Source organism: Agelaius phoeniceus, chromosome 5 (assembly GCF_051311805.1).
Source record: "Agelaius phoeniceus isolate bAgePho1 chromosome 5, bAgePho1.hap1, whole genome shotgun sequence".
In the NCBI taxonomy this organism is placed as follows: Eukaryota; Metazoa; Chordata; class Aves; order Passeriformes; family Icteridae; genus Agelaius; species Agelaius phoeniceus.
In genome coordinates, this window is record NC_135269.1 from 7,288,491 (window position 1) to 7,307,339 (window position 18,849).

The following is an 18,849-nucleotide window of genomic DNA, read 5'->3' on the forward strand; positions in this document are numbered from 1 at the left end:
ATGCACTGTCAGGTGCTCACCATTGATAGCCAGAACTGCCTCAACTTAAAGCAGGAATGCACCAGTGCTCTGTGCTGGCCACCTTGGATTTTGGATCCTGTCATTGCCCTTCACCATTACTGATTTTTCCTGCTTCTGGCCCATCCCTTTTTCTTTCCCTCTCCCTCCACATGCATTTATAGGTCTGCTTCACTCTTTCCCACTTCCTCACGTCCCTAGCCAGAGAGTTGAAAGGCTTCCACTACACAGATTGAAAACACACTCCATATTAAGTGTAACAGGATAGTATGACCTGCAGGTCCATGTTTCAAACACATTCAATTTATATCACAACTGAGAATAAAGAGCAGGGGAAGCCACTTGGTGGGTTGCTGGACGCTGTGGCTTCCATTTTTTTGTGGAACATGTCTCTGTCACTTGCTAAATAGGTGCACCATCTGGTGGTAATTTTGGACTCCCAATTCTTAAATTTCCAAAGAGCAGCGGTGGAGCTACACCTGTGGTTGCAGCATTTATTTTTGGTTATTGCCACTATTGTCCTAAAGTCCTCAGCTAAGACAACTTTTGCAGGTACTACTGGTGATTGAGTACTAAGAATTGGTAGGACTTTAAATAGGGATCAAGTTTCCATGTCTGCCATGTGGGGAAACGGGTAGGGCTTTATGAGAGGACCAAATGCTCCCCTGAGGAACAATGTACATAGAAATGGAAAAATTTCTAACACAACTAGAATTTAGGTATTAAGAGAGTCTAAACTCCCAGGATAGGCAACAGGGACCATTGTGCAGTCAAATTAAGATGCAAATCACCCTCTGGAAGTGTTTCTCCCTGTTCTTTGACCATACAAGGAAAACAGCCTGACTAGTTTCCTATCTCAGACATCTCAAGCAAATGCCTGGAGCTGTGTGATGTGAAACTGGGCCAAAGAAAAGAAGTGAGGAAGGGGCTCCTCATTTTTCTGCCTTTGTTGTCTGAAACCCTTTAATTCAGCAGCAGAGAGAAACCACTTGAACCTCTTGTGCCATTCCCCTCAGGAACTGCAAGGTTGCACTGACGATATCTGATGGGACTTAAAATGGAGATCTCCTCTGAACAAGGTGGCTGGAGTCTGAATCAGACAGAACATCAGGTTCCACATTTTGGTGAAGAAATGAGTGAACTGTGAATAAAGCTGTAAAGTCTACAGCAGTTCCATGCATGTCTGTTGAGCTCCCATCTAGAGAGAGCAGAGCCTTCTCCCAGTGCACCAGGGAGCTTCTGGGGTGAGAGCAAACCAAAAAGACACCTCAGTAATTCAAGCCCATTTAGCTAACAGCAGCTAAGTCTTAGGAGTCACCCTTCTCACACAATCCCAGAATAGGGATGTGAACTTCTTGAACCTCTGCAGTGGAGAGAGCATTGTAGATAGCAGCAAACTACACTTGTGGCTAAAAGCATTCCCCTAGACCCACTCCAAGTGGATCTGGGATGGGCAGAAGGACCCATCCTCGGCTTGTTCTTGCATGCTGGCTTTTACTATGACTTTTGTATTCTGCAAACCACTTGTTCTGCCTTTAAAAAGAGGCTTTCAAAGCCTCTTTAATAGCACTTACAATGGAAGGTTTAAAGTTAAGCATGTATTGGGTAAAAAAAGCACTGCTGGAGTCAGTTCCCAGTTTGAATATTGAGAATGACTACCTTAGAATGCTTGATTCACTTTTTCAAGTCTCCAAATAACAGATTATAGAGTTCTCTTGCTTGCTTGCTTGATTTCTTTTTTCAATTTTCCTCTTCTATCAGTAACAATAATATTATTCTTCACAGTATGAACATCAGTAAGAAATAAACTACAGTCATGCACAATTTAATCCAATGCTAAAAGGTCAGGCATGATACGCACGAAGGAAATTTTGTCAATTAGAAAATGAGGTATTTGTCAGATGTAATATTTTGCAATACACCAGCCACTTTGTTAGGAAGAGAAATTGCTCGTGACTGGAGGCACGATGGCAAACTGCATGGATCAGCGGTCTAATCCTGAATGCTAAAATATTTGTTTGCAAACCAAAATGTGCAGATAACAAACTCAGTGTTTTTTGTAATGTTTGTACATGCCTCTCTCTGCATTTCAAGTTTTCAATTTAGAAACAGATCGTTTACCAAACAGAACCTATCCCTAAGAACAGAGGAGGAAAGGGAGGGATGCTGCTACACATGTAACTCTGAAGCCTAATGTTATGTTTAGCCTGTCCTGCTTGGTGTAGAGGTTGGGCTAGATGACCAAACCTATCATCTGTAATTCTAGGGAAGAGGTTTTGACAACACACTTAACCACAGTAGTAAAAGCTCAAGGAATCTCCAAAGTCATTGGAACCCTAAGTTATTAAGGCATCACACACCAGCAGGTGCTGTCCTGCACTCCCTGTCACCCTCCATAAAGAACTTCCCCTGCAGTGGCAAGGCTTGGCAGCACCAGCCTGTTTGCAAAGTTGCTCTGTACTTAAAAAGTCAAATGTTGTATGGTTGATTGTCATTTAACTAATTGGGGTTTAGCTGAATCCTTCTATGAAATTCAGCTTCACTTTCAAATTCTGCTCATAGCCAAAAGCCAGGAGACTTTTTAGTTCTGGTGAAACCAGTGGCAAAATTTCTACTGACAGCAATAGGACAAGGACTTGGCCTCTGTCCTTTTGGATGGAGTCCAGCCCCACTTTATTTGACTTTTAATGTCATTTGCCTTCCTGGCTTAAGCATGCATTGCATTCTAAGTCATTGACCAATAGGACTGGGATGCTGAAGTAACTAATGAGTCAGCATGCTATGGAACATTTATACTCAGCAATAAAAATATTAAAAAATGGCACTAAATGAACATTAATGCTCCTTGGAGGCACTTGGAAGTAAGGAAATGCCAAGCTTAAAGCTGTTATGCAAAGTCAGCCCTGTGTCCAAACTTTGGTACAGAATTCAACTAAACCATAGCCCAGAATTTGTACACTATCTTTTCCACAGGACCTCTGACTGACTCATCCCAAGGGAAACCAGAAAAGCAATATGGAAAATGTTACCCTGAATAGATACAGACAAAGCTAAAAGAGAAAAGGAGGATTTTTGTGCTGAGCAGGAAATGATCATCACAGACCCAAGGCCCCATCATGTGTTCCTGCCCCCTTTCCACTACACCCAAGCAGGATGATCAAATGCCAAAACTTATGAGTACCCACCCCTCTCCCCCAAAAAATGTTTATTTTCCATACTGACACTTAAATGGAGCAATTCCATACAATAAAAAGGTCCATTTAGTTCTGAACCATGGAAATGATGTGTTAAACCCCACTCCCTTGTCAGTCCATTGGTTTTTCAGGAGATCTGAGGTTTAGGGTCACAGGAAGAAAATGTGTTGTTCTATATGATGTTTCCTACCAAGCTGTGCAGTGTAATGGGCCCTTACATCCCAGAATACTCATGGAAGCATGTGAGAGCAGAGTTCAGGAGATCCAGAGACTTGAGTCTCCCAAGTTACAGTTCTTGGCATTAATTTACGTCAATGCATGGAACAAATTTAAAATTAAGTGCTCTGAAAACAAAAATGAAATTGCTCACACTCAGGTATGTGAGTGTATTTAAATTTGAAAATGTCTACAGAAAAGCACCTGTTCCAAGAAAATCTTCAGTTTTATATGAAACAGAATGAAACAAAAGCCCTTTCCTTAGAATGGAAATTCCAGATTTCATTCAGATCAGTAACCACCATTCCCCATCCAGCTGCAAGCCACACACAGTTCACCAAGTAATTGTATTACCATATTAGTGCTGTGTTTGGAATGAGGATATCTGCCTTTAAAGAAAGTCTGCTGCCAAATAGGTAAATATTTAAATGGCAACAACAACATTTTAATTTAGGAGGATTTATACTATTCTTCACACACAGGATCCTTGAGGGAAGAAGAAAATACAATTGAGCCATACTTGAACTACACAGTAAAACCTTACAAAAAGACAAGGAAGTGGAGAAGATAAATTGAGATATATAAACATCTGTCTGTTCATGGCTGGAAATTATTATATGCTGTAGACTATATATGCTTTTATTTTTTTAATAGGGAGACAAAGAAATATAGATTATAAAATTAGTGTGGCAAACTGACAGTTTTTCTAGTGAAGTAAAACAAAATTTATTTTGGCCAACTCAATTTACAAATGGTACCGTCCATTTATGTTTGTCTTTTATCCTATGATTTACAATGTATTTTGAAAACATTACTAAGGCCTCCCTGAATCATTTTGAGGTTCTGACATCTAAGAAATTTTTAAAACACAGAGAAATTATCACCCACAAATGTTCAAATTGATTCACCAAGCTGGGAATCCTCCATCCTGTCAAAATAGGATATTTCTTTAAAACAACAGTACTTTCTTAGAATAAAAAGATATTTTTCCTTTTTCTAAAAACATCCAAGTGACAGACATTAAGAGTCTGAACCTACCACTCCCACAATAACCTGTCTCCTCAGTTTAAAAAGTACAAATTCTTAGCACCTTAAGGGTTTCATAACCTTTTTACTGCTCCTTCACAACCTCAGCTACCACCAGCTGGGAGGGTTTATTTTCTTATTCTGGTTTGGGTTACTGCCTTACCTTGTTACTTGTGATAGTGAAAAGCTTATCCAACATTCAACAGTAAGAAAGTATGAACGGTTTAACCAACTCCTCGGTTTCCCCCAAAGATGATAATGCAAACTGAAATGCCCTCTCACATACTTTGCCCTGTTATTGCTGCATTATCACCCCTTTTCCCCAGTGCTCAGCTTTCAGCTGAGATGAAGTGCACTGAGGAAACTGTTCTGCTAAGACAGGCTGCCTTCGAGGACTTTTCTCACTGCCTGTAGAGTAACTCAGCCCAGCACACAGGGCTTTGTGTGGAGCAGCTCAGCTCCAGCATGGCCTTTCTACCTTTCTACCTCTGTAAGGCAACTTGTGGGACAGTCCCTGACACACCAGAATCCTTCCAATAAAAGGAATATATAATACTATATAATAGCAGTAATATAGAGCTAATAAGTGAGAACGAATAGATTGCACCTCCTTAAAGATATTTTGGTTTCTCCTTCCAGCAACAACATGGCACTTGTGAAAATAAAAGTGCTGTTTGGGACATTTTGAGGGGAGGCTTTGCAGAGACTGTTTGCAGGGTGTAAGTCTTTCTTGCAAAATGAACATGCAGAGGAATTCCACAGATTTTGAGGGTTTTATCTCTTTACTGCCTGTCTCTACCTGCCAGCCACTTACCCTTTTTTTTTCATTCAGGCTAATAATGAGAATACTCTCCCTCTCCAAATAACCAAGAAAAATACAACTTATTATGCACCACTGTGCTTCTATTAAGAGTTATGCTTGCTTAAGCCACAGATCATTAAATTTGCCATGGTATTCATAGATTAACTAAATCAAACAGGCAAATGCAATGACTCCACGTGGCATCTTGGGAAATGGACACCAGCAGTCACCCCAAGTTGGCTACATGAGCAATAAAGACAGAATTTGTTTTGGTCCTACATCATCTTCTGGAGCTGCACACATCCTCAGCACAGACTGCAGCCTATTGAATGCATCCTGTGCACCTCTCTCCTGGAACCCCAGACAGCCTGCTGCACTAGGAGCTGAAAGCTGATGCCATGCCCTCAGAAGCCACCCCTCACACTGGAAGGGTTTTACTACATCCTAGCACCAACAGAGAAATCCAGTTCAAATTACTGAAAACAGATTTATTTCTGCTCTGTTGCTTGAATGCTCAAAGAACATTGTTGTCTGGGCCTGTGCTATAAGACAACAACAAAAAACCCCAAATTTTTCCACTTTAGGTCCAAAAGCCACTGTGCAATTGAGGTTCCCATAGCTGACAAATGCCTAAACCAATCATAGCACCTACTGCTATGACAAAGATAATTACTGCCTTTCCGTCGGTGAAGTGTGTACCCTGCTCTGTATCATATTTAAAATAATCTAATTCCAACTCATTTTCCCCCTCCAAATTGTTTCCAGCTGTACAATTCCTCTTTTTCCCCCATATTGTTTTTATTGGATATAGTGCAAGTTCGTAAAGATAGATTTTCCCATAATAAATACGCAGATGTTAGAATAATAAACATACAGTCAACCTGATATATGAATATTACTAAGCCTTAACAAACATATAACAAACAACATAAATCGATTTTAAAAAATTGAAAATGAGAACATAAAGTAGCAGAGAAAGAATTGGCAGGAGAAAATAAAGGCAAAAAGTGAGCTAGCAATGTACTTACTTGAGCAAACTGTCTGGATTCATTTATGGTTCCCTTTATTGACTTGCTGATAGCATTAAAGCACAGCTATGGTTGTAAAGCATTCCTAAGAATGCCGCCTATCTTCATGTGTCCCAAGTTTTCTGCTCACACTGAAAGCCAAGCTTCCCAAGCTGGCCAACTCATACCACAGTAGACACTACTGTGCTAGATTAATCCATCTGCTTGGACCCAAATATCCATTTTTGGAGAATAATGAGCCTGTCTACTCCTCCCATTTTTGGTAGGAAGTTTTTATGAACATTTGGCATCCCGGTTAAACCATCATCGTAGCCCAGAATAAAAATGACTGGATTCATATGTGGAATCCAAATTTAATTTAGCCTATATATGGCCTGAACAAAGAATAATTTACTGGCTGACACCCCCTCAGCATGTATGATAAGATGCCAACTGCTCCTCCATGACTCCATCACTTGGATATCTTCCATGCCCAGTTCCCATGTCTTCTCAGGCCTGCAGCTGAAGCATGGGATCAAGAGGGGACTGACAATGTTACCTGTTTGCAGTACAAAGAGAGCAAGAATCTCTGTTGCTTATGAGTATCTCTCCTTCAGATGTTGTCCCCCTCCCTTTCCCAGTCTTTTGTTTGGAATTATCCATCCTCTTCCCCGTTTATGTGTGCACATGTACAAGTGCATGCTTGTAGAGAGCTGTGAAATTAACTTCTTGTTCTGATTGTGTTTGCCAAAAGTCTCCTTCACCTGGGAGTTAATAAAATCCATGCACAGATTTTGTTTGTTGCTTAAACTGTGGGGTTTTTGTTTCTCCTATCCTTCCCCCCTTTTGCCTGGAGAGTGGATCAAAAGTTAAATGAATGGGAAGAGACAGGAAACTTCTTAAGGTGTTCTTCTCCTCAACCTCCCCTGGCAAGCAGAGCTGTAACTTCCCTTCAGAGGCATCCTTTCAACGCACCAGAAAACTACAGATCAAAACTAAGGGTAAGACATTACATTAAAAAAAAAAAAAAAAAAAAAAAAACAAAAAACAAACAAACAAACAAATCCCCAAACAAAAAAAAACCAACTTCAGAACTCCCTTAGTTTGGCCTACTTGTTAATATTTCCCTGTCAGGTGTCCAATTTAATGATTTTCCAAATCACTGCACCAGTGACACAGCCAAATATTGCTAAATCATTGCTCATTTTCCACATCATGAGTTTGACAAAGGAGACAGGTACAGATCACTTTGGATATCTTGACAGATATATGTTCCAAAACACCAGAACAGCTCCGTTTTGCCCTGGATTTAGCACTGGTAAGAGCTGCCTGTTCACAAGCACTTCAGTTTAAAGGATTCCAGTGGAAAGGGTCAATGCACAAATGATTAGCCAGAATAATCCACTGTCAAAGAACAACAGTAGGTTTCATTTCTGTTATTGATTCAGACTTCCTACTGCAGAGCCTGCACTGCTGACTTTTCTGGGGGGAGTTCTTTGCTTTCAATGCTATTAATGATCTGCAGCTTTCAGAGGCATGTAGGGGACAAATTGTTCTGCCCATCATTTGGGGGAATAGAGACCTAGTGCTGGAGCTCTTTTGTATCAATAACCTGACAGGACCAGAGGCTTTACTCTTCCAGATCAGGGTCCTTGCTTTCAAAATGTTGGAAGGGCAATTATCTTTCAACAGTGATTATCACTAATAACATTTGATGTATGATTATTTTTAATTAGAATAAAAATATTTAATTTTTAATTTTTGAACTCAATTGTTTAAGAGGCAATCTTTAAAGAGGCTTAAAGCAAGAAGAATGAGTGGAGAGTACAGAAGAGTATGTGAGAAGCTGGCCTGAAAACTAGGGATGAACGCAGGAAGGTGACAAATACAAAAATGTACAAGGACAGCATGAGTAAAGTAAGAGCAGGACTGACTTTCTTTGGGGGTGGCATGACTATGGAAGAGTTCCCAGCTATAAATATATCAAAATAAGCTATGCATACACAATGCTTGGCAAATTCATCCCATGCTACAGCCTTTGTTCATGCTAGTAATTTAGATTTCTCTGTCACTTTTATGTCTGGCTGTTATAAATCTTTCACACCAACATGAATGCCCCATGATTTCTACAACTGTTATTCCATCCTCTGGACTATTTCAATTGTTTTTAAATATAGATTCCATGTACTGTATTGGTGGTGCAGCCCTCATTCACTGAAGTACCTCTGTGAATAAATAACCCCTCACTGATCCATCTTAGAGTTTATCTAATGAACTGAGGACTTCTCCTGGCACAGCAGGATCCCTAGAAATCACCAGGGGGGACATGTGTCCCTGTGTCATGTCTTCTGGCTTGGTGGTGGGTGGAAGACATGCACAGTTAGAACACAAAGGCACCCAAGAGGTGATGGTAGAAAGAGATGTACATCTGCTGGAGAAACCTCACGTTGGGTGAGTGTTTGTTTTGAGTTTTGAAGGAGGAGTGTTGCATCAAAATACAAGTTAGAATAACCATAAATCTGTACTTGTCAGTGTGGTGGTAGAGTCTTGGTCAGTGGCTAAAGAGTAGCTCCTCTCCTTCCCATGCAGCAAGAGTTTAATATGTTATCACTGCTTACTGTCCCTCCCTACCTGAGACCTGAATAACTCATCTTCAGTGTTCAGCTCCCCGAGGGGTTCTGGGACAAAGCTTTCCTTTGGGGTGAAGTGAAAAACATGCTTGTCTTTTTTTAGTTTCAGTCCTTTCTCCAGTGTGTTCAGGAAGAACCAAATGGCTGGTTTAGTGTTTCTGTGTCAGACATGGGTGTGTTTCGTTACACATGTGAATATTTGTACTTTTAAGTAGTTGGGTTTTTTAATTCTTTGTCCATTTTTTACCTTTTCCCCCCTTGCTAGTGTAATAGCACTACTTCCTAAACTCTATCCTTTTCCTAGGTACTGACCTCATCATCTCTGGGTGCTACCCCACTAATAAAAGAAATAAAGACTTGTGGATTATGGGATCCTTTACAGACCTGCATGGAACTCATCTGGCTCGGCTGGAAGGGGTCATGTAAACCTTCTGCAACTGCTAGAGTCTGTGTGGTTTCACACCCAACAAATGTCAGAGCAGAACTCAGCTGCAACAGCCAAGTTTCATCTGTGTTTGGGTTAACCCATAAAAGAACCCACCAAATTCCACTTCAGTCATTTCAGACTTGCAAGGAACCACCCAGGTTCAGTGAACAGGTCAAGAATCTGGCAAACATTTTGGCAAATATGGCTTGAACAGTGGCTCAAGAAAACCCTGGTTTTTTACAACTTTGTATAGTCTGACCAGCCTGATAGCTGGTCCATCCTAATGACAAATAATTTCTGTTCCTTGTAGCTCTTTTACTTTGCACAGAAACATTGAGACTGAAAGCAAAACTACGACTTGTCCTCTTTAGGCATTTGAACTGCCCTCACTTGCAAAGTTTTGGAGGATGAAAGGAGTCTCTGGTGAAGAGGATTGCTACCCACGAGAACAGTGGTGAAGATGTTGAGGCAGCACAAGATCCTGAGCTTGAAGAGGAGAGCAGAAGTGGTGGAAGCCTTTTCACTGGAAAGCTTTGAGATGACACCCACTCTGGTACAACCCTCCAGTGTGGCCTTTCTCAGGCCATAAGGGATCTCACAGAAGGTAAGACAACTCACTTATCTAAGGTCAGGGCATGCCTGCAAGCTTTGGCAGATGAAAACAGAGCATGAAGAAGCACAGAATGCTTGGCAGATGTATATTTTCTGACAGCAACATAATTCTGGTCACCAACCAAAATTAAGCAACCATAATACCGGCCAAGGAGGACCAGACCATGCTTCTAATAGTCAAGACAAGTCACTAGATATTTTCCTGGCTCATTTAAATTTGAAGGTAGAAGTCAAAAGTTAGGTTAATCCCTGAATATGATGCCTTGAGAATGTAATGTAAAGCTCACAGAATATGACAGACCCTCTGCAAACATAAGTCAATTGCCCAATGCCAAAGGATTTATTCCCTTACAACACTTCACAGCTGAACCACTGTGTCCTTAATGCAACCAGACCTCAGCCAGACTCTCAGATTTGATGTTCTTTCAAAAAATATTCAGTTCCCTTGTTGACCCAAACATACTTCAGTTTTGGGCATTCGTTTCACAAGGGTGTCAGAAAAAAACCCTGACATCTTGACCATCACTAACAACCAAAGCACCATGTGAGTCAACACCTCTTTGCACAGATGAAATTAAATGTTATGCCTTTTTTCATACAGTTGTAATGAGACCTTATGTCTGACCACACTCAGCTGTATTGGAAGCACAAGACTCACCCAAACCATTGAATGTAAGAGGTACCACCCAAAGAAAAATGGGATAAAAGAAGAATAGGGTACAACCCCACTGAGAAGCTGGATGGTATCACTTTGAGTGCCCTTGAGAGAGCCACACAGTACAACATGTTATCCCAACCCAGAGCAACAGACAGGAGAGTGGGCAGCCCTTGGGGGAGAGAGAAAAGGTCAGGAATAAGTTAAGGATACCCTGCTGGATGATGAGGAAAATAGTGACCTCACTCCTGGAAAAAATTTACATAATCTCCCCTGTGAAATAATACCAGACATAGGGTAAATGAAAAGGCATTGATTTAACTTCTGCCAGCTAGCAGCTTGTCAGGCCAAGGCCATGTATTATTTTCTTTGACTATGTTTCCTGCCTCAAATCACTTGCAGTATTTTCTTTGCAGCATGATAGCAACACTAAAATGTATCATTGCCACTTATTGGAAGGCCAGTGTTGTATGCACAGTACTTCATCAATTATCTGGGACTCTTCCATTGCTTAAGCTTCTGGGAAGTCTGAACAAAGAATAATTAACTGGCTGACACCCCCTCAGCATGTATGATAAGATGCTAACTGCTCCTCCATGATTTACATATCTTTCATGCCCAGTTCCCATGTCTTTTCAGGCCTGCAGCTGAAGCATGAGATCAAGAGGGGACTGACAATGTTACCTCTTTCCAGTACAAAGAGAGCAAGAACTACTGTTGCTTATGAGTATCTTATCTCTCCTTCAGATGTTGTCCCCCTCCCTTTCCCAGTCTTCTGTTTGGAACTATCCACCCAGAGGGATTTTTCTGAGCTGCTTTTAGTTAATTTTTGATCGGCCATGATATTCACCACAGTTATCATGACAACGTGTAACAGGACAGCAGTTGGAAATACTCTTCATGGGCTGTGACCTTGGATGGCTGTGCAGGCACTGAGGCCATTGCTGGGCCTGAACTTGCACAGATATGAGTGACTTCATCTACAGATCACTGGAGACTCCGTGTCTCTTGCCAGTGACTTTTCACTGAGTGGAAACACACAATTATTCTGGAAGCATCGCTGTTGAACTCCGAGGGTTATAAACCTTTGCGGGAAAGGTAAGAGAAAGCCATCCCAAACAAACCCCTACAGCACTGCAGGGACAGAGACACCCTTACCTACTCGAAGCTCTTGTCCAAAGACTGTTTTCTCTCCCAGAGCAGAGCAGTTCCACCTCCCGTACCGGAACTGGTACTGGCACTCATTGATTCCCATCTGTGCCCCTTCCCCGATCACGATGATGGCATCAGGGCGGCTCTGGCAGATCGCGCGCTGCCGAGGGGCCAGGCCTGGGATTTTGTTGCAGATTATATTAGCTCCTAAAGCCACCACGGATGACAAAGCTCTGAAGGAAAAAGCAGAAAGACACGTTATAACCGAATTGAGGTGAGCGGGTGCTCCTGTGTGGCTGGCGGGGTGCTGTGCAAAAGGGGAAGGGTCAGAGGTTGAGTTCCTGTAATTATGCCAACTTGGCACAGTGTCTCTGGTCTGGTATAGCAGCCTGGAAATCTTGCAGTAATTCCTGGTCTGGTTTGTGCCAGAAGAAACAAAGAAATTTAATTTTGGCACTTTTGTTTTCAGTCCTACACAGAGACGTCAGCTTGTGAGATGTGGAAAGAAAGACTTATTTAAAATTGAAATATAGTGATAGGCAATCATCCACAAATCTCTGAATGCAGGTTCAGAATTAGTGTTTTAGTTACTGCAGCCAGTTCATTCACCTCTCATTTGAAACTGTTAAGCACGATTTAGAAAATGACTTGACGCTACCAACACTCTTGCCCATTTTTATGCTCAGGGTATTGAATGATTAATGAAGTTCACCAGCATAACTGTGCTTTTAGATCTGGCAAACATCATGGAGCACATAGGAGTTATCCTTAATATGTGCCATCCAGGCTAGAAACATTTGCAGTTCTCATTATTCAAGTATATTTTCAGAATTCATTAGGAAGTTTGCATATAACTTGCACCTGCCATATGTTTTCACTTGAGCACATTTATTTTTCATTTTTCAGCTCACTTTTCAACATCTTCACAGGCTCATTTTTCAACATCTTTACAGCCTACATTTTAAATGGTAATATTTTGAAAAAATAGGACAAGATGGGTACATGTTTAGTGATGCTTCTGGTCACATCTACTGAGTACCCTCCATGCCTGTGGAGATGCTTCAGCTGGCTCTGGACAAACAGACTGCCCATGATCCTTCCCACCTTGAACACCAGCCTAGGCCTTTCATCTTGGTGTTAAAAATTTCCCACTGGAAATGCTCCCTTGGGGAAATGCTGACTAAACAAAATTGAAGAATTATAGAGGAATTTGTCAACTTCATCACAAGGTAACTGCAAGATTACATATATGCTGCATTTCAATGAAATCAGAGTGTTTCATTTTGTCATTTCAATAGAATACAGTAAAGCCAGAGCAAGGAGGGTGAAATACTGCTATTCCAGTGGAATGGAAATTCCATGATGATCCACTCTGCCTTTAGTAGGTATTTTTGCACTTTTTCCAAAGTTAACAACCCATGAGAAATTCACCACTGGTGGGTTTTTGTTTATGGTGGTGGAGGGGGGTTATGGATACAGAAGTAAGGGATCACCCAGCATGTGCCTGCCCTGTTGTTCTGCCTATTAAACAGAAGTAAGAACAAAAGGTAGTTCCAGTCTGACCACTCCCAGTGCTGGAGCAGGAGTGCTCAGACCTGCAGCTTTAATTTGTGTTCCTCTGGATGCTGAGAAACAAAGCTGGAGCATCAAATGGAACAAGAGTCCCTGAGATTCATGCAGGTTTTGAGCTAACGTTTTATTTCTGGCAAAAAGTATTTCTCCTCTTTCAAATTAAAAAGAAAAATAATAAATTTAAATAGTGATGTCTTTAGGACTTTCCAAGAGATGTGATAATCTTTAAAAAGTATTATGTTTGATACAGGGACAAGATTCTTTTTACAGTGGCTTATGACTTTTATGTTATGGCTTCAAAAGCTAATGAAAATCACAGAGGAAAGGATCAGCACTTTTTTTTCTTTCTTTTTAAATAACACACTTTCCATATTGAAAAATATAAGTTTTACTTTCTTTGAAAGGTTATGGATCCCTTCTCCCTCTGACTTCATCCACTTTCCACACGAAGTAGGATGGACATTCTGAAAATATTCATTAAAATACAAAGGGAAGCACTTTTCCTTAATAGATAATGTGTCAAATTCAGAAACACAGACTCTTTGATGACACGAAAATGCTGTGTCCCATTCTTGTCCCATCCCCTCCACCAGGCTTTGCCCAGTTCCCTGGGACAGACCAGATGCCCAGGCTTCCTGCAAGACCTTCCCACCTGGTAACCCATTTCCATTGATGCTTCAGACACTGACCCTTCCAGGAAAATCCAGCCCTGAGCAAATCTGGGGCTGGCTCCTAAGAAAGAGACATGCACAAGGCATTCAAAATTCCATCTGATGCTTGGCACATGCACAAGACACACAGTTCTGGTCTTGTAGCTGCCTGATGGCCATCAAGTTACTGAGGCTATGCCACCAACTTGCTAGCAAAACTTACACCTAAAAAATTGTTTGTGTGTTATAGAAATACTTTTTTAAAAATTAAAAAAATTATAAAACTGTGTGATAACTTCCTGACATAATTTTTTTTTTAGCTGCTGGGCTTCCACAGTTTCCACTAACTATTCTCAAGTTGAGCAGCAAAAACCTTACGACTTTCAAAACAAAGGAAAGCAAGAATTGGCCACAGCCTCTAAACATATAATTTTCAGTTAAGTTGCTTCCTTCATACATGTCCCTGCTGTCTCATAATTAGGTTAAAGAATATATTCTTTGGGCTCCCATTGTTTTTTGGAGCAGACCTTGGTCAAAGAATTTTAACACAGTGAGTTAGTTTATTCATCCAGAAAATAAGCACAATCATACCTGCTTCAGAAGGTATTGTGAGGGTTTCATGTCATTAGAATTATAATTATTGTGTGCTTGTGAAATGTATTATAACAATTAAACTGCAATTATTGGGGGTGGAAGGGGTCTTGGTTTTTCTATTACTTCCAGAAACTTCCCCCTCTCTGGCCTGAATTTACCAGCATATTCCCTCAGACTTGTTTAGCCTACTTTTAAATTGTTACACTGCCAAAAGAAATGCTGAATCATGAAACTGAGGTTTTGGAAAGCTTTATTTTTATTAAAGAAATGCACCCAACAGCATTTCAAGCTTCCTCTCCTCTATTTCTTGCGGCGTCCCTCAGTTTGTGCATCCATCACACATTTGGGAGGGTTGTGATGTGCTCCTGCCCCTTGGCAGGTTGAAGGCTAAATTTTTTTCTCCAATTTATAGCTGTCAAAAGGCAGATCCTCCATGCCACACTTTGGCATCCTCTTTCATCTAATCTTTCTCTGTGGTGCAAATTGCCTTGATTCTTATCACCAGAAACTCCTGAGTCTGGCATTTTGTTAAGATTTCTGGTGCAGTTTACAGTAATTGCAACCATCCTGCGCCACAACAGTCTCCACACAGCTCAGACTGTTCTGCTGGGTCATCCACATGGGCTATTCCATTAAACATCATCCACATGGCTTATCCAGATAAACAGAGTGAGTGGAATAATGGCACATTTCCTAAGGAATCGGCACTAGCCCCTGGCATATGGAGAGCTTTGACATTTCTTCATGCCTATGCCTTTAATGCAAGGGAAACACCAGCACTGAAATTGAGCAATATCTATAAACAGAGTTATGCCCAAATTTAAACAACAACAACAACCCCTCCAAAAAAAAAAAAACACAGGAAAAACCCAAACAACCCAACAAAACCAAACAAACAAAAAACCCACACAGAAACAAACAAAAAAACCCCATCAGATCTGGGCTTGGATAGGACCTTGCAGTTCAAACTTCCATCAAATTACACCTGATGAACAAGATTTTGGAGGGCTTGGTTTCCGCATAAGAATTCTGAAACATCATGGTTTTTATCATTTGAAAAAATAACTAGGACTGTGTCACAGCAAGCAGAAAAACACAGTGGTGGGAGACAAGTTTCAGCTTATTTTCTGAAATAATGCTTGCTTACTTATGCAAAGACAGATGAATCCTGTCACAAAAAGAGAAATTTCTCCTTCCAAATGTATTTCCTGTTACAGTTGTATCTCCTCTCTAGGACCTAAGCAATTCCAGTTCCCCTTTTCACAAAGCTAAATGAAAATTATTAGATATTCTAAGCGAGTCATAAAAGTAAAGGTCTTTGAAATGCTTCAGAAATTAAGCACTAAGGCCACTTGAGTTTTAAGAACTGCTTGTTTGAAGAGAAATGTTCTCCTCACTCCTGGTTGGCTTGCTGGAGTCTCCATTTTATATTTGCAAAAGCAAGCATTCACCTAACTTGAGCACGAGTCATTTCATTGATTTCATATGTTATCATGTCCTTGCAACTTCTGATTAATTTTACATATAAGAAGCTCATCATGTGAACTGCAGTTTACAGAGTCTTTGCAGGAGTGGAAAATATATAAAGTAAATCCTTATAATGGATAGCTGTACAAGCACATGAGAAGAAAAAATTTAAATTTTATTCTTGCTAAAAGAATCTGAATTTTGATAAAATTATGAAACAGAACTGTCTACTTCTAGATGAAGAGCAGTAACTGACCAATCTTTGGAGTTATCCCCAAGCTCCTGCACAGGCACAGGTGAGTACTGAGATTTCTCCTGGGAGCTTAATATACCATACTGACAAATACATGATAAAAGATGTAAAATAAAAGATTAAACCAACAACACATTGCATACAGATGAAACACTTAGTCAAGTTGATTTCAACCTTTTGGTTAAAAAAAACTAAACAGTTGCTTTAAAAATCCTCTGCCAATCTGTGCTCCCTGGGCAAATTACATTTTATTGGAGCTCAGGACTGGTGTCAAGAACATGTTCTCCTCCAGCACCGTCCCTCACTCGCATTCCTGACCGCACAACAGCACAGCACACACTTCCCACTGAGCCAGCCCTGCTGCAAGCCCTTGGATAGGCAACTGTAGGGTCACTGCGATCCCACCCCAGCTCTGCTTTCTGACATTCACCTGAAACTGCTGTTGGGCACAGGGTTTGTTTTCAGCAAGGAATGAAGGCATTTAGCCACACGAACCCCATTAACAGCAGAGGAGTTGTGCAGCTTTTTGGCACACTGTACAGAAAACTTACCCCACCATCTCTGACCAAAAAAAAAAAAAAATCCACACAGTGGGTTCTTTGTTAGCAGGAGCCACCGAGGTATTTTGTGGTGACATTGCGACACATCTGAAACCGTACACCACTACCAAATGGTTGACTTAATTAAGAATTCCTAAGTAAATATTTTGAGTGCGTATCAGTTGCAGAAATTGGCAGGAGTGTCCTGGGCTCTGAATGCCATATGCATTTGTTTAGGCTTTCAGTTTTGTTTTCTACCCTGGCTTTGGGAAGCTGATGCTGGGCACATGTGTGATTGAAGAGGAAATCCAGCAAGGCTGCGTGGCTGAGCCCTGTGCTGCTCTCCCCTCTGCTGGGGCTCCAGACCTGGGGGCTGTCGGAACCCAGAACATTCCTCTGACCGCCCTGGAGGACTCGAAACCCTGGCAGGGGGCTCAGAGACCTTGGCATGGAGTCAAAGACACCTGTGCCTTCGATTTTAACCCATGGAAACAATTACCAACTTTGTGTGAAGGGTTACAAGCCACAAGGGTTTGAATAGAATGGTAGTGAATTTATCACAGGGTGCAAAAGTAGAATTTTGGGGGTTTTGAATGGGGGTTCAAGAGGCAAGATGGAGGAATTTGGGCATGTCCTGTCCTTCTCCTTCTTCTTCTTCTTGTCCTCCATCTTCTGCTGGGATGGTGACACTTCTGGATTGGTTTAGAGTAGAGACAGACTGTCTAACATAGGTGATAGTTATTGGAAGATTATTGTAAATAAAGTACTCGTAGTTCTTAGTATAAAAAGATAATACCACCCCAAGGTGGCCAGTGTGCCATGAACCAATGTCCTGGACAAATCTCAGCAGGTCAGAGAAAGAATGTTATAGATAAGAAAAAATAAACAACCTTGAGAACGAGAGCCAAGGAATCCTGTCTTCTTCTTTGGTCTCGGGACTGGGAAAAAGAGACTTTCTAACACTTCGGGGTCATCTTTACAGTAGAGACCTCATCAGGGGGCTGCACACAGACCTGTTCACTCCCACCAAATGAAAGGCAGAGATTTCTTTGAGGAGCTCACCCAAAAAAGTGCCTGATATCCCATGCACTGTGCCTGCTGGCATGGCCAGGAGGAATGGGTGAGTTGAGGGATAGCTCACACAAGGGCAGAGCCTGCCTTGGGGTAAATGGGTGCTTGAGAGAGGAGTGGGGGCATGCCCCCCATCCCTCTGTGCCACAGTAATCAGGGAACACCAGCAAAGCCTTGGATCACACCCTCCCAGCTGGGATGGTTGCTGTGAATCATTAGGCTTCAGCAGAAGGAGGGCAGACATTGCCTGGGATGCCATTCACAGATCAGCACCAGCAACCAGCACCAGCCTCCTGCAAATTCCTGCTGTTCACTCAGCAAGAGAAATCTGATTTTGACACATATCTTATTTGCTGTATGACTGGTCCACTGCAATCATTTTTAATAATTTTTCAGTGAGGCAAGACTCAATACGTAACAGCAGGGTATCTTAAAGACTGTTACATCTGTAGTTTACCTGTATTCAACTTTTTTACACCAACAAAAGATTCATGAAGAACAGAAATGCCTCACAGGCCTCATGTGTCCTATTGTAAAGGCCACACTAGCAAATTTACATTTCCATTTTCATTGGACATTTACTGTCCAATGAAATTTCTGTGGCAAACTACTGTCTAATGGGGATTTTCTTTCTTGTCTCAAATCACTTTACTCTGGGGGCATCATGTTATATGGTGGAAAACAAATCCTGTGGATATAAAAATTTATAAAAATAAAATTGGGTGTTAAAATATCTGAAGTGTGGCAAATAATGATTCCAAAGGAATTTGTGTTTCAATAAGTGTTTGGTTTGCTAAACCAGAGAAAACTTGATAGGCCAGTGTTTGAAAGCTGCAGGAAGGTAGCAATTAAGCATTCTCCTGGGCAATTCATGGAAGGCTGGAATATTCCTGCTTTGGTCTTGTCAGGGATGAAGGTGGTGACTTACATGGTGAAATTGAACTTATCTGAATAAGCGTAATGA

General features: G+C 41.2%; 1 protein-coding gene and 1 long non-coding RNA gene across 5 annotated transcripts in view; one reads left to right on the forward strand and one right to left on the reverse strand.

Annotated features, from left to right (window-relative positions):
• WNT7B (Wnt family member 7B) overlaps nucleotides 1-18,849 on the reverse strand; it is a 94,927-nt gene that overhangs the window by 30,989 nt on the left and 45,089 nt on the right. For both annotated transcript variants that reach the window (XM_054631563.2, XM_054631562.2), the window contains exon 2: nucleotides 11,746-11,972. In XM_054631563.2, coding sequence (XP_054487538.1) covers nucleotides 11,746-11,972 — 227 coding nt within the window. The remainder of the gene's footprint in view (nucleotides 1-11,745; nucleotides 11,973-18,849) is intronic.
• On the forward strand, nucleotides 1,452-17,486 carry LOC129119511 (uncharacterized). Of its 3 annotated transcripts, XR_013182279.1 has the most exons (5): nucleotides 1,452-7,264; nucleotides 9,198-9,924; nucleotides 11,227-13,120; nucleotides 16,260-16,318; nucleotides 17,052-17,485. It is a non-coding gene; the product is annotated as an uncharacterized LOC129119511 (long non-coding RNA). The 3 variants fall into 3 exon arrangements; XR_013182278.1 differs by having other exon boundaries at nucleotides 11,227-16,318; nucleotides 17,052-17,486; XR_013182280.1 differs by having other exon boundaries at nucleotides 11,227-12,968; nucleotides 16,260-17,486.